Source organism: Lingula anatina, chromosome 9, assembly GCF_051362555.1.
Source record: "Lingula anatina isolate TDL-2025a chromosome 9, LinAna3.0, whole genome shotgun sequence".
NCBI classification, from domain to species: Eukaryota; Metazoa; Brachiopoda; class Lingulata; order Lingulida; family Lingulidae; genus Lingula; species Lingula anatina.
Genome location: NC_141775.1, coordinates 19,888,482 through 19,904,171, shown reverse-complemented (window position 1 = coordinate 19,904,171; position 15,690 = coordinate 19,888,482). Strand labels below are relative to the sequence as shown.

The 15,690-nt window shown below is 35.9% G+C and overlaps 2 protein-coding genes across 3 annotated transcripts in view; both read right to left on the bottom strand.

Annotated features, from left to right (window-relative positions):
• The window catches only part of LOC147760110 (uncharacterized), an 88,738-nt gene that overhangs the window by 20,392 nt on the left and 52,656 nt on the right, over positions 1–15,690 (bottom strand). The window contains exon 1 of one of the 2 annotated variants that reach the window (XM_086995341.1): positions 1,547–1,674. The exons of the other annotated variant lie outside the window; for it this stretch is intronic. Within the exon in view, the coding sequence (XP_086851467.1) occupies positions 1,547–1,663 (117 nt within the window). The 5' untranslated portion in view covers positions 1,664–1,674. Of the gene's footprint in view, positions 1–1,546; positions 1,675–15,690 lie in introns of those variants that run through there. 2 annotated transcript variants of the gene reach the window in all.
• LOC147760114 (E3 ubiquitin-protein ligase NHLRC1-like) lies at positions 13,392–15,174 on the bottom strand. The gene is made up of 2 exons (XM_086995536.1): positions 15,071–15,174; positions 13,392–14,647 (listed from the first exon to the last, which is right to left on the bottom strand). The coding sequence occupies exon 2, from the start codon at positions 14,337–14,339 to the stop codon at positions 13,392–13,394; it is 948 nt and encodes a 315-aa protein (XP_086851662.1). The 5' UTR covers positions 14,340–14,647; positions 15,071–15,174.

Below are 15,690 nucleotides of genomic sequence, written 5' to 3'. Positions count from 1 at the left end.
TTTACGAGTCAAACAATGCAGGAAATCTTTTCATTTTATCTCTTTAAAAATCTCTTAAGATATCCTTCAAACAAGACATAAAAATCGTAATGAAATGACACTGCCAGTACATGAGGTGATATCGCCACAGCTTGCATACAACATGTACAAAATTGTGGAGACGTAGGCCTGCGCACCTGTCCACACTCTTGAAAGCTGTGTACGAGTCTACTGGCTATTTTGATTTTATATATATAAAAATAACGAGTCTCTTTCGCATATCTTTATTATCGGAAGCATTTAAAAGAACTCCGTAGTTTTAGTTCGTCATCACTATTGAAAGTGCAGCCAAGGCTCGGACGCTTAGGTGAAGTCTAGTTGTAAAGCGCATCGTATTTAAACTGAGAAAGAAAATATTTAATTGCTTGATTCTCCGTCCAAATAGCTGTTTCTTGCCTACAGTTTACGCATTTCTGTGCTTCAGCCACCTTTTTAGTTTGACAGAAAGCAATGCACGCTTCATACGACCTTTTTATATGCGCACCTTGTACATCATCTACACCTAGCATTGCCATGCTGGAAACAGCAGAGGACCACCATGACCCCTGTGGCGCGCGGTTCCTGTCATGCGCACTTCGTATTTCCGCAAAAGATGAAAAAGGTTAATAGTAACTATGGACTTATCTCTGCCAGTTTTGGAGATAAAAGGGAATCAAAATTTGCAAAGTTTAGTTCATGGTGAAAAGTAGGTCAAAGGTCAATTTTAAGGTCACATGTAGATTGCCAGTATATGACTTCCTATTCAACTTCAATAGAAACTATGGACCTATCTCTGCCAGTTTTGGAGATATAAGGGACTAAATGTTATAATTTTTGAGTTACCATAATGTGCCATAAATTTCCTACAGAAAAGATTAATTTAAATAAAGAAAACATCATTTTGGTCAAAATTCTTGAAATGGGAGGTGCTCTGAAGTTCCAGATGTTCAAATTTGATGAAAGAATATCATTTTTGACCACAAGTTGTCTGCTTTGCCAAGCCTTATGTTTTATTTTTCCGGAGTTCAAAATTTATTATCCATTACCGTACTGCACATTTTGCTTTCACCACCAATATGTACTTTTGGATACAGCGTAACTCGAAACTCTAAAGGTCAAATCCAAGGGCATATTTGAAATCTACACATATGACTTTTGGAAAGCTGTCTGTAGAAATTTTTCCCATAATTCCTTCCATAGGGGAGATAATATGCATTTAATTTTGCCATTTTTGGACAAGGGTGCATTGCAATAAGTGCCACACCTAGACCCCAATACCGACAAAGCCCAAATTTTACGTGGACATGTTGAGATTATAGGTGACCTAAATCGAAGAGATGGGTATGGAGGCCCTTACCGTCTAGGAGGAGAAGCGGTAACGGTGACTTGGCGGCGGAGCCGCAGGCGCCGACGGAACCGGCGGAACATACGGGTCGGGACTAAAACCATGTGTACCGCCAGCGCCTACGCTGGTGGTACAATAAGTATGGTAGTAATTGAATAATTGTGATAAGAAAAGCGTTTTCACCTGTGGGCATAACATGTCCTTATGAGTTCCAATAATCAAGACGTATGGCATGGCATTTTTGTCTTCTTCCCTCAATTTTCCAATAGTGTGCATATGGATTGAGTTTAACCAAAACATAATAAACTCTGAAAAATACATACAAAGCCTTGATGTTAATGCAAAGATGAATATTAATCAGTGTTTTCTCCTCAGCATTGCTAAAAAATAGCGCCAATAATATAATAATAATAATAATAATAATAATAATGTTTCTTATTGGGCGGCTTACAATGGTAAATATAACTAAAATCCTTAAAATCACTAGAATATTAAAATCCAAAACACTCATCGGAACCATTTAAAATTAACGCTACTAAAATCTCAATGTTATATATATATATATATATTAAGAGCAATAGAGAGATTTAAAAATGTGGATCTTTTAATAAAGAAATTACACACAGTTGATAGGCCATTATTTACATCAGGGCCCTGAGTAGCTTATACATGTAAAGATATAAAGCTCAACAATACCTTTCAGCGTCTTCTCTCCCCTGTATACACGGATTTTATCATCGAGGTCCTGGTCAAGTCGGAATACCAACAAGTAGATGATCCGCTCTGAGAGGAATGTTTGGTGCGTGGTGTAGTAGACATCCTGTCCTGCAAAATCCCAAATTGTGACCTGTTTCTCTGGCTCCACATCTTCCCCTCGGGCAATTTTCTCAATTTTTTCCAATAGCTCCTTGTCAATATCATCTAGATGGTTCCTTTCTGCCACTGCGATGAATACAATAAGCTATGTCCAAACTAAATGATTTTAGCATAATGCATATTGTTATGTATTGCAATGCGTGCATATTTATCCAAATCATCGTATTAATCCCGCAGTATATTGTATAAATATTGTATAAAAATAAATAAATTAGATTGAAAATGCATGTAATAAGTATAATTGGTATCAAGCGCCCAATTGAGTTTTCAGCTGATGTGCCTTCTTCAAGGGGGGGGGGGGGGGGGGGGGGGTTTGTGAGAGACTAGACCTTAATCTTTATAGACATGCTTTCAATCTAATTTATTTCATTTGTCAGGGACTGTTCATACATCGACATATCGTCAACATTCTTATACTACTCATGTTTTCTTCCCCAGAGGTATGAGATCCACTTTCACCTTTGAAAAGGACTGTACAATAAACAGTGCAGTTAAAATAAAACTTTTTAGCATAAAAAAGTATTGTAATCATTGACAAAATTTGAATGTATTTAGTGTCAATTAACTTTGTGAAACAGTTATCAAATAAATTAGAAGCTTTCATCTGTTTCTGAAGGTTTATCGGCAATTTCCAAAAAAAAAAACATTTTTTTCTTAAAAATGTATCCTCTCTGTTGAATACAAGTGAGTAAGCTCAAAACATAACTGGGTGATAAATACTGAATGTTTTAACATTCATTAAAATCAATTAAAATTGTAAGGTATAGTCAATTTTAATATAACATTATTAATACAGTTTGATGAAAATAAGAATGCAGGAACTCACATACTTAATCGACAAGCTAAGAACAACTCTTGCAGATTATGAGCAAAAGACGGAATCTTGTTTTACTACATGTGCACTACTTACCTGCTGCTCTGTCAGGAGAGGCAGGTGGAGCGGCTGTAGAATAAAGAGAAGAAGAATATCAAACACCATTCTAGCAGAAAATGACTCAATCTTAAAGTAAACAAAAATGTGGCTAAGATAAAGGAATTTCTTTACAAAATTTTAACATATAACTTTGGGATATTGGTCTATAAATATTGTATAAAAATAAATAAATTACATCGAAAATGCGTCTAATAAGATCAAGTATAATTGGTATCAAGTGTCCAGTCTTCAAGGCACATAAGGTATAATGGCCAACAAAAAACACATAGAAGGTGGAATCCCTTGGCAAAAAGAAAAATAATCCTCAGTCATATAAAGAAGACTTATTTTACAGAAAATTAAATTGTCGTGTTTGTACCCAGATAAAACAAGACAGCAAATCTGTCAAATGTAGACCTGCCCTTCAAGAAAAATTGACGGAAAATAGCTCTTTTTCAATTTTGAATGGGCACTGTAGAAAATATATAACAGCTAAAGCTCTCAAATTAAGCACATATGTGTGATATCATGTGAAGAATAAGTTCTGTAAATTTCAATCCAAGCAGTCAAGTACATGTTGAGACAGACCGCTTTAAATGTGCAGCAAACCATAACGCTAATCCCTTCAAGATCTTGACGAAAACCGGAAGTGCATCATGACGTCACTCGCTTGTACTTGGAAAGCTGCTGGGTGATTTTCCGATGAGAAATATTTCGTGGCTTATCATATGTTCGGAAAATGACCGTGCAGATAAAAGAAAATTCACTAATCAAAATTGAAACTGCGTAATTACATAGAAAAACATTGTGCATTTCTGACCTCGACTTGTCAGTGTAAACAAAGTGTACTGAACACATCGCAAGCAAGCACGTCAATGCCGCATTTGATACTTTGTATCAGACGCTTCCTTTTACTTGACAACACAGTGTTTACGATGGGCATGACAGGAAAAACAGTGCAAAAAACATGCACTTCCAGTTTTCGTCGATTTCTTGAAGGCATGTATTTCTTGAAGGACAAGTCTACAGACAAAATAAATAAATAAATAAATAAATAAATAAATAAAGATGCAAAAAATAGGTTATTTTCTCATTTTGATGCAATAATAAATAATACTTGTAATAGCACGGTCAATCGACACTGAATTTAAGTCATGCACAACAGGTAACATGGTCAATAACAGGAGCGGATCCAAATGTATTTTCTGACAGTATTTTAAAATATCTTTGTTAATCCACCCTCCATTTTAGATGGTCTTCCAACAAAAAAAATAGATACCCGTCAATGTTAACTTTAAAATCTGACCGTCTTCCTGAAAACCTTGAGGACGATCCCAATCTGCCCCTATGATAAGATTACAGTTTCAGGACCACGAAAGTTCAAATTCACATACTAGTAATGAAAATCACAATATTTGACATATGAAAGCAGTGCATAGAATAATATAATGTTACATAATGCTGAAATACATAAATACCAATACAACTGCTTTTGTGGGAAAACAGAAAATGTGCAGTGTTCAGGTGGAGGGGAGTTAAAAATTGAGTTGAAACCCTCAGTGTTTGAAAGAAATTAAAAACAAAACATTTCAGTAAAGCTGCTTTTAAAACTAGCATTAATGTTGGCATTATACAAAATAATTTTTTGAAAACTAATTTGCAAAATTAAACAACATTTATCTGCATAATTATCACTGCTTCCCTATTATGGACACTGTTATCTGGCAGAGAACTTAACCTATGGGAGTCTACAGGGAATCTCAACATGTGTGTTTTATATGATCTCATTTTATTGCCACTTGAAACTTAATTTAGGCAAGTGAACTTATAGCTCTGAATTTAGCTAGTAGTTACCCAATGGAAGATTAGAGGCTTGTCACCCAAATGTGACTAGCAACAGTATTCAGGCCCATGAAATATCTAAGTCACAATTTTAAAAAAGCAGAAAATAATAATGCACAAAATAGGAGGCTGTCAGTTCTAATGTAATACAATGCTTAACTGCACAGTCAACCCCAAAATTTAATTATGCACAACAGTATATAACGATGTAAGCATAAGGCTTCAGGCCCATGAGAGTTCAAGCTCACACCAGAATGAGATAAATAAAAATTTCACAAAAAATGCATAATTTGATAAAAACAATAATTCAAAAGAGCTGGTTTTCTAATTTAAGCTGTTTGTCAATCCTAAGAACCATTTATTGTAAATAAAAAAATAGGTAACAGTTTTCATTTTATAACGTTATGGTGATAGTGCACAAAGTAGGTTTTTGATGCAATAATGGTCAACTGTAAAAATACCACAAAATTTTAATCATCTATTAAAAACATGGACATTAAGAAAATTTGATTACCACTGGGCTTCATGTCCGTTTCAGTTCTAAGTCCCAGTTTGATGAAAATAAGAATGTAGACCCTGACATACCTAATTGGCAAGCTAAGAAAAACTCCCGAACATTCTGAGCAATACACAAGAATCTTGTTTTACTACATGTGAACTACTTACCTGCTGCTCTGTCAGGAGAGGCAGGTGATTCACTGTCATCAGGGGGAGCGGCTGTAGAATAAAGAGAAGAATAATATCAAACACCATTCTAGCAGAAAATGACTCAACCTTGAAGTAAACAAAAACATGGCTAGGATAAAAGAATTCAGAAAGGAATTTCTTTACAAAATTTAAACATATAAAATAAAATTTGGGATGCAGTCTTCAAGGAAGAATGGCCAACGAAAAACACACAGAAGGTGGAATCTCTTGGCAAAAAAGAAGAATAACTACAAATATCTGTTTAAATTGCACCAACTATGAACTATTCGAGACAATCATGTACAATACCTCTATTTGTCAGCATATTATTAATATTCTCTTCCGAATGTGGTAGGGATTCCTGTAGTGGCATTTGGTCCAATACTGTTAAGTCCGGCTCGCAAAACGTATCTAAATTCTGTACTCCAATTGCCACGTTTTGTGCAAACTGGTCTTTTGGATCATCTGAAAATAGTTGGAAGGATCATACAGGTAGATCAAGCATTGTATCTAAATGTACCCTTTCTGAGTGTACGTATCAGGCTACACCGTTGAAAAATTCAATTCAATATTGAGTCAAATAAAGCATGGTGTTTTTACAAAGAATGAAATTATCGTGTTTGTACCCAGTTAAAAAATAATTAATGGACGTAGGAGTAGATTGTAAAGTGTCATGTATGTCAACTGATTGATAACAATACAAAGGCACCACTTATTTAGGTACTTTTTCACTCAGCCCCTCGTCTACCATACTAAGATAGGGAAGGACACATTTCGACACCCACACGTACATGTATGCATAATTCCTTATTGTGAATTATGCGGTAAAATTGAAAATGTCTTATCTTCTGTTCTTTGTATTCTTTATAAACATATTCCATATGTGTCAAACGTTTTCCTATATTCTGCTTACCTTTTCCTCTGATCCAACAGGATCGGCCAGCTTTATGGACAACACACCTATGGCGGTATATCTTCACGCCAGTTGTATTTGCATCTTCTTCTTTGATATATTCCTCATGGATGAGGCGCTTGGCGAGATGAGTCTTTCCCACACCGTAAGGTCCAACAATAGCTACTCGCTGTCGGTATACTGGAATCTTACCACTTTCACACAAACTGCGAAGCCGTTCATTAAACTCACCTGGTAATACAAATGTTATGCTTCAGATTGACAAAAGGACTCATGGATAAGGTGAACGATGATGTTTGCAGACGTTATATTTTTTGTGAAGCGATAGCAGAGAGGAAGCGAGAGAAAATCTAGAGAGGTGGATGCCTGCATATGTGCTTGAGAGTAACAGGATGGAGGTGAGTAGTAGCAAGACTGAACAGCTATGTCTAAATGATGATGATAAGATGATGGAAGGAGTGTCAATCAAGAAAGGAAGTGAATTTAAACAGTAAACTAGAGGATCAGAGAGGCGATACTGCCTCCGGATATTGTACCACCAGCTGGAGTAAGCACATTCCAAAAAGGGACACCATCACCAGTCTTGTGCTTGACAAGCTCTATAAGATGCAATCAATAAGAGTTCTCAAAATATGCAAAAAAAAAAAAAAAAAAAAAAAATGATACAATCAAGCAGATTTTCGAATTGACTTGCATTTTCCTACCCTTGATCACTCCTGTATTCTCTAGAAAAAAGGCCTATTGGTTTTCCTTGAAAAGTGTTGTCAATGGTGCATATATGCTGACAAAAGAGAAAACCTAGGGGCAACAAGGGGCACATCTCTTCTAGTTTGAAAGATATGAGAGGCAAGAAAATATGCAAAGCTTAGTTCATGGTGAAAAAGTAGGTCAAAGGTCAATTTCAATATCATAGAATATGAATTTCTATTCAAGTTCAATAGCAACCATGGGCATTTCTTTGCCAATTTTGCAGATTTAAAGACCCGAAAACATGCAAAAAGCAGTTCATCATAAAAAGTAGGTCAAAGGTCAATTTCAAGGTCACAGATTGCTAGTGTATTACTTCCTATTCAAGTTCAATAGTAACTATGGACCTACCTCTGTCAGTTTTGTACATAAAGGAGAAAGAAAATTTGCAAAGTTTAGTTCATAGTAAAAAGATGGTCAAAGGTCAATTTTAAGGTCACAGTAAATTGCCAGTATATGACTTCCTATTCAAGTTCAATAGAGACTATGGACCTATCTCTGCCAGTTTTGGAGATAAAAGGGAAGCAAAATTTGCAAAGTTCAGTTCATGGTGAAAAGTAGGTCAAAGGTTAATTTAAAGGTCACACTTAGATTGCCAGTATATGACTTCCTACTCAAGTTCAATAGAGACTATATATGGACTTATCTCTGCCAGTTTTGGAAATAAGAGGGCAGCAAAATTTGCAAAGTTCAGTTCATGGTGAAAAGTAGGTCAAAGGTCAATTTTAAGGTCACTTTAAGATTGCCAGTATTTGACTTCCTATTCAAGTTCAATAGTAACTATGGACCTATCTCTGCCAGTTTTGGAGATAAAAGGGAAGCAAAATTTGAAAAGTTCAGTTCATGGTGAAAAGTAGGTCAAAGGTCAATTTTAAGGTCACATTTAGATTGCCAGTATATGACTTCCTTTGCCAAGCCTTATGTTTTATTTTTCGGGAGTTCAAAATTCATTATCCGTTACCATACTGCACATTTTGCTTTCACCACCAATATGTACTTTTTGATAAAGCGTAACTCGAAAACCGTACGGAATACAAAAAAAACGGAGACCACATTCAGTGTTGGGCTTTACATGCTCTACAAAATGCAAAAAAAGAATGGGTGTCTAGCATTAACGGTTCCCGAATTAGAGACAGTTTTCAGTTTTGATATATTATGGCCGCTACTCCCTTGAAAATGCACCGATTGACCCCAAATTCACAGAGATGAAAGATGACCCAAAGAGTAACACTTTCCATTAATATTATTAGTTAAGTCTGTGTGGTGTCTGAATAAGAGCGCAAAAATTTTGTTTTTTTGAAAATTTCGGCCCGTTTGACCTTGAAATAAGGGTCAAAGGTCAAATCCAAGGGCATATTTGAAATCTACACATATGACTTTTGGAAAGCTGTATGTAGAAATTTTTCCCATAATTCCTTCCGTAGGGGAGATAATTAGCATTTAATTTTGCCATTTTTGGACAAGGGTCCATTGCAATGAGTGCCACACCTAGACCCCAATACCGACAAAGCCCAAATTTTACGTGGAACGAGTTGAGATTATAGGTGACCTAAATCCAAGAGATGGGTATGGAGGCCCTTACAGTCTAGAAGGAGAAGCGGTAACGGTGACTTGGCGGCGGAGCCGCAGGAGCCGCAGGAGCCGGCGGAGCCGGTGGAACATACGGGTCGGGACCAAAACCATGTGTACCACCAGCGCCTAGGCTGGTGGTACAATGAAGGAGCAGCACAGAGGAGGATAATATCAAGACAAAATAGGCTGGGAAAAGGTTATTGGAGTGTTCAATGTATGTTACAGAAATATGTACAGATCGTGCCTACGACCATATTTGAATCCACCCATTAAAACTACCTTTCCTGTCACAACGACAAATTTTTAACATAATAATGGTACACTCTCGCTACTGCTACTAAACTGCAGCGTACCTTAAACGCCCCAGCACCAATTCTCTCAGTACCTTTCCGTGTACGTCCCTTGATCGATACTCCCCACACAAATACTCCTCCGTACCTATACAACCCCCGTGCCGACAATTCCCAGTACCTACATGTGTATAAGGTACGTCACAGTTTAAATTTCCCACACCAATACTTCCTGTACTTATATTTTCCTGCACTGATACTACCCCTTATCGCTCCGTCCCTGCACAAAAACTCCCTCGTACCTACTCTAAATTGGTGGAAATGTTTTGTTTTTTTTTTCAAGAGGCAAAAAATTTGCAAGACTTAGTTTATGATGAAAAGTAGGTCAAAGGTAAATTTCAAGGTCACAGTTTGGCTGCCAGTATGTGACTTCTTATTCCAGGTCCAGTTTTATGGAGAGTTTTCAGCTTTGGCATCTAATGGCTGCCTCTCCTGTGAAAATGCACCGATTGACCCCAAACTCCCGAAGATGAAGTCCCAAAATGTAATCCCCCCACTTAGGTCAGTGTAGTTTCTAAAAATTGGCACAAACATATATATATATTTTTTAAACCCCCATTTTTAGGAGATTTTGGCCTGTTTGACCTTGAGATAAAAACAATATTAGCTGATGAATCACAGGGACAGTAACTTCTAAAAACCTTAGATGTAAAAATTGTAGCTAGTAGATGATGTGCTGTAGCAATGTCAGAGATTTTGTTTACTAGTTAAAAAAAAACATTGCAACAGCCTTGATATATATGTGAAGCATAATGATAATACTAAGAAATGGGAATCAACATTTTAGAATGTTTTTCTCATGATTAAATAAAAAAAAATAAAATAAAAAATAAGTTCTATTGAAAACATCATTTCAACAAGTATTTCGTATAGCAAGAGATATTTGGTGCAGTTGTATCAGTTTTGTAGGCGACAATGATGTTTGTTTAATTTAGACTTGAAATGGCAATCAGCATACATGTATATTGTACGATGCTAAATATCTGCTTGGCCCAAACATTTGCTGAGTTGGTTTAATAACAAGTTTATTTTTGTTTCCATTTGATGGTGGTTGCATCATAATGTGATGAAATGTATCATCATACATGTATTATGTATCACTATTATGATTATTACATGAAGTTTTTTTTTTCTTTAGTTAATAACTTATCAACCTACAAATACATACGCCATTGTACTGAATCTGCCTATAGACTGTTCAGAATACATTTTATCAACACCCATTTTTTTTTAATTTGGAGCAGACCAAGTACATTTGGAGCAGGGCAAGTAGATTTACAGACATATTGTACTTGCCTGATGGGCAGGTGCCTCATTCTCACTAATAATTCTTATGGGTTCAATGGAAATTGGTCACTAACAGTAAAAAGTTTCTCCACTCTACATACATTTTTACTAACACCTAGCTGTGTGCTTACTATAAAACTTAGAAATGCATGCATTTACAGAACGTAAAATGTTGCCTAAGTACTCCCGGAGTGTAGCAGGAGTACTCCAGCAACATAAAAATGCTGCTGGAAAGTCATAAAAATATGCAATACTTATAATGCATTTCAAGGAAAACCAATAGGCCTATTGTCTAGAAAATCAAAGGAGTGATCAGTGATAGGAAAACACAGGTCAATTAGGTCAATTTGAACATCTCCTTGATTGGACCATTTTAACTGTTATGTTTTTTTTTCGGTGACTTGTTTCCGACTGCGCCCGACTGCGGAGCCGCAAGAGCCGGCGGAGCCGCAGGAGCCGTACGAGACAGGTCGGGACTAAAACCATGAGTACCGCCAGCGTATACGCTGGTGGTACTAATAAACAACACCAATTCATATTTATTTACATAATATATGGTTGTACACATCATTACTAGTTAAAATTACCCTTTCAAAAAAGGCGGGGAAAATTTGACTTCTGAAAGTAAAAAATTACTCGTATACGCTGGTGGTACTAATAAACAACACCAATTCATATACAATTTATTTACATAATATATGGTTGTACACATCATTACTAGTTAAAATTCCCTTTCAAAAAAGGTGGGAAAAATTTGACTTCTGAAAGTAAAAAATTACTCGTATTCTGTAGTGTCAGTGAGTGATCTGACTCTCTAGTTCCAAATTGTAAATAAAACACTGTAGACGTACATTTTTCTTGTATTATGTATGATATGGCAGCATTGATGTTTATTTATGATTTGTTATTAATTCCAATAGCAGGATGCTTTATGGTTTATTTTGCCTATATAATTGGACTTTCCAGAAGTGTCAACAGCCATAAAGTTGTTCTGTTTAAAATAAATCATACTCAGAAATTTTCACTTTCAAGCATTCTAAAAAATTGTTTTTATTTATATGGTTTTTTTAAAAGAATAACATTTGGAATTAAACCTGTAGTGCATACATATTAGGCATGATATATATAAATATATATATTTATATACAAGTTACTTTATGTTCATGGTGATATATTATTTCTCATCTATGTTTAGTGTGTATGACATAAATAAGTGGGTCCATCAGCATGCAGTTTAAAATTTCCAAAAAGGTGATCAAAATCATTTCATCAAGGTTTTTATCCAGGGGCCGGTTTCACAAAGCAGTAGTTAGTTAGAACAAATAACTACTGAACTACCTCGCTAACGAGCAAACTTAGCGATTTTCGAGGGGTGTTTCACGAAGCAGTAGTTAACTCATCGCTAAGTTCAGTCGTAAAGTTCGGTCGTTAGTTCTCTCGTTACTCACCGTAGTCTCGAAACCGTCTGCCGGAAGTGGAACTCTTGCGTAAAAGTGTCACGAAAGCACTAACTCTCCAATTTTTGGTGGCTGGAAATGCATAAGAACGTCTGCTTTGAGGTCGTCGTAAAGAATCTCCACCACCTTTTTGCCGCTCTTTTTGTCACAGCTAGGCGCAACCTCTCGTAAATTGCATCATCGTATGTATATTATAATAGATTCTGCCTTTCATGAAAACGTCGTAGTCTACGTTGCCGTCTGGCGGTACGGATAGCAAGAAAGGTAGCCGCCATATTGGATACAAAGACAAACGACAGACAATGGTAACTAAGCAATCTTTTTATTTCACTCATTACGCATGCGTACGATGAAACTCTAGAGTTAGCGACTGCTCTGACCAGTCGTTAAATATCCATGGTAACAACGAGACAATAACGAGCAAGAGAACTAGCGACTGCTTCGTGAAACGGCACTATAACTAGCGAGAGGCTAACTACCGATCGCTAACTAACTACTGCTTTGTGAAACCGGCCCCAGTATAATAATAATAATAATAATAATAATAATAATAAATAAATAAATAAATAAATAAAAATGCATTTAACTTTTTGTGTTACATAAAAATGTGTTTAGTTTTGTATATTTCATTATAATTTGCATGCTGTGACAGTGTGAATGCATGTACTATTTTTTTGTATTTCAAACTCAAGGTCACTGTTGTGTATGAATACACTACTTCCTGTGAAAAGTAGTTCCATTTCATGAAAAATGGTCGTCTGCTAGTTTTATTTGCAAACAACAATCCACAAAGTCAGGAAAATAAGGTATCATCCAAAGTACTTCAACATTTAATTTATTTGTGTGTGTTAACAACAAACTGGTGATGAAATGTCTTTGAATCTAGAAGTGGTAAGACATCAAGAAATTTGACAAAATACATTTGAGAATTTAGGTATATCTAAGCTTTCATGAACAGCTACAAGATGAAGAATATGAAGAACTGGACTGTTCTGTTGTGAGATTTGAGTTGTTCTTCACTGACATATGGACAAGAAGTTCAGGGATTAAACAATGTAAGATGTTTTTCTTGTGACTTAATAAAAATACAAATAAAGCATACTATAAATTCCATTAAAAACAGTTCTTCATCCTTATTCAAAATCCTAATCACTAATGGGTTCATAGAAATTGGTCAGTAACAGTAAAGTATTAACTATAGAAAATGTCTCCACTCTACATACATTTTTACTAAAGCACAGCTGTGTGCTTACTGAATTTAAATATGCTTAAAAGTTTTTTTATTGAAATAAAGGCAAACATATTCATGAATAAAAACATTGTAAGACTAATAAACTTTCAAAATTTTTACATAATAAACATATCTATCCACAGTTAATACATGTTACTCACCTTGTTTCAGTTCAACGTACTGGAATGTCTTAACATTGCCCTTGTTCTCTCCCACCACCAGTTGTCCAGCAGGGTTGATGACTACTGCACTGGGAAACAACAACCCATCATCCCAAGTGACAATGTATCTGATAAACTGTCCCTGTGGACTCAGTGCCACTATCCTGTCGTTACCATGGTCAGCAATGAAGATGTGACCATAACTGTCTGTGCACACTCCACGTGGAAAACTCAGTTTACTGCCTTCTCTGCTGCCGTCATACTGGTACAGATGATCACCAGTAGGTGACAGCACATGTACACAGTACCTCCGCATGTCACTGCCCCAGTCTGATATCACAATGTTATCATTCACACTGTTCACTGTGATGTACACTGGGAATTCACACATACTGAGTGGAATAGTGTTCAGGAGCTGTCCACTGTCTGCATGGAATGTGAAGATGGACTTCTTTACACTGTCACAAACCATCACATGACCTTGTCTGTTCAGTGTAATACCCAGTGGTAACTCCAGTAGACCCTGACCCATGGTTGTCACCTGCTGACCTCTGGTGGAGTACACTTGGACACATCTGTCACCCCATGATGTTATATACAGGTGACCAGTCTGTGACACAGCCACATCCCATGGTATGTTTACTTTAATGTCAAACTTAAATTGTCCTTCATGTGTGAATACTTTTGTTCTGTTGTTATATCTATCCACAACAAACATGTGTTCCTTATCTATGGCTAACCCAGTTATGTCAGTTATTCTATCATCTTCCAGTTTAGCACTGAAGGAACGCACACATTCTGCCTTGTCAAAGAAAACATTAGGATGTGTAGCTGATGTTGTATTTGTTTCCTGTTCAGCTAATGGAGGTTGTGTCTGTACTGTCACCTGTCCTGATCTTGGATTTACACCTCGTCTAGACTGCCCTAACATGGCTTCCATTCCGACAGTAGATCCTGTAATATTTCTGTCAGTGATTGCTAAACTTTATGTTCACTTCTGGTGCTGCAGCTTGGAGATCACAGTAACATAAACACTTGCTCCATATACCTACAAGTCGGTCAGATCATATCTCTTTCTTTGTCAAATATGTTCAACATTATCCCACAATCTCTGTCCTGTTACTTCCTGGTTGTTGAACAAAATGGCGCCTCATTCATATAGACCATAATCCTTTGCGCAACACGACTTCCGGTATTTTTTTCATAGCAAAACTATAGACGCGCAAAAGAAATGCCGTACAAAGGTAACTGGAAAATAATAATTTAATATCAGATAAAATAGATATGCGTAAAACTAATATTTCTCATCACAATTATCACCTGTAACAGTGATTTTTATTTTATTTTATTTTGATTTATTTTTCTTTTATTTTTCTTTCTTTATTTATTTATTTATTATTGTTATTTTTTGTTGTTACACACACTGGACAATAGAAGTGAACCAATACTTTGGGGGAGATAAATGACTCTGGAATGATATGCTCCTGGTATCATTTTATAAACATCAAAATTCACAAAAAAAAAAAAAAAAAAAAAAAAAAAAAAAAAAAAAAACAATTCCATAGTACAGTGGTTTTATACTCAATAGTCATATTAAGAGTAGACCCAGGCATTATAACTTTCATTACTCTGCAGGGGGTGACACTTCTTTTGTCCAGTGTGTTTATTTACCTCCTTTTTTCCTTGTTTTGATTTCCCTCAATTTTCTGCCGCCATCCCTATCATGCGCATTTTTGAGCCACAATTTGGTGCATGTCTTATTCAGCCTCCGTAGCTCTCGATCTACCTGCATCTGTAAAATATAAAAAACTTAACTTAATCCTCCTATCTTAACAGTGCTAAATTGGACAGTAAACAAAAATGGTTCAAAAAGGAGTTACAAAACGGAATGGTCTCATCAAAGGACAGAAATAGGTTGATATGCGTTTATCCTTAAGAGAATATATGTAAAAACCTTAAAAAGACAAAGTTGTTCAGAAGAAACAATCTTTATATTTTGAACTGTAACTTTACTTCAGGATCATAATAATACAATTAATATGTAAAAATATATCTGAGCAAACATTATTTGATCATTACGAAATGCAAACATTCCATTGCTTTTGTAAAGGTCAGGTTTTTTTAGTGCAACCTTTCCGCACTTCCCAATCCAGTTACACTGGCATGCAATATGTTAGTTTTAAAAATAGTAGACATGATCCTATCTACACTGTACCATTTCCTTAGAGGAAAACCCTCCCAGTGTGGCAAGGTGGTTTGACTTTTGAAATAAATATAAGATATTCTTAATT

Coding starts and splice junctions, on each gene's coding strand:
- LOC147760114 (XM_086995536.1), bottom strand. CDS start 14,339: ATGGAAGCCATGTTAGGGCAGTCTAGACGAGGTGTAAATCCAAGATCA.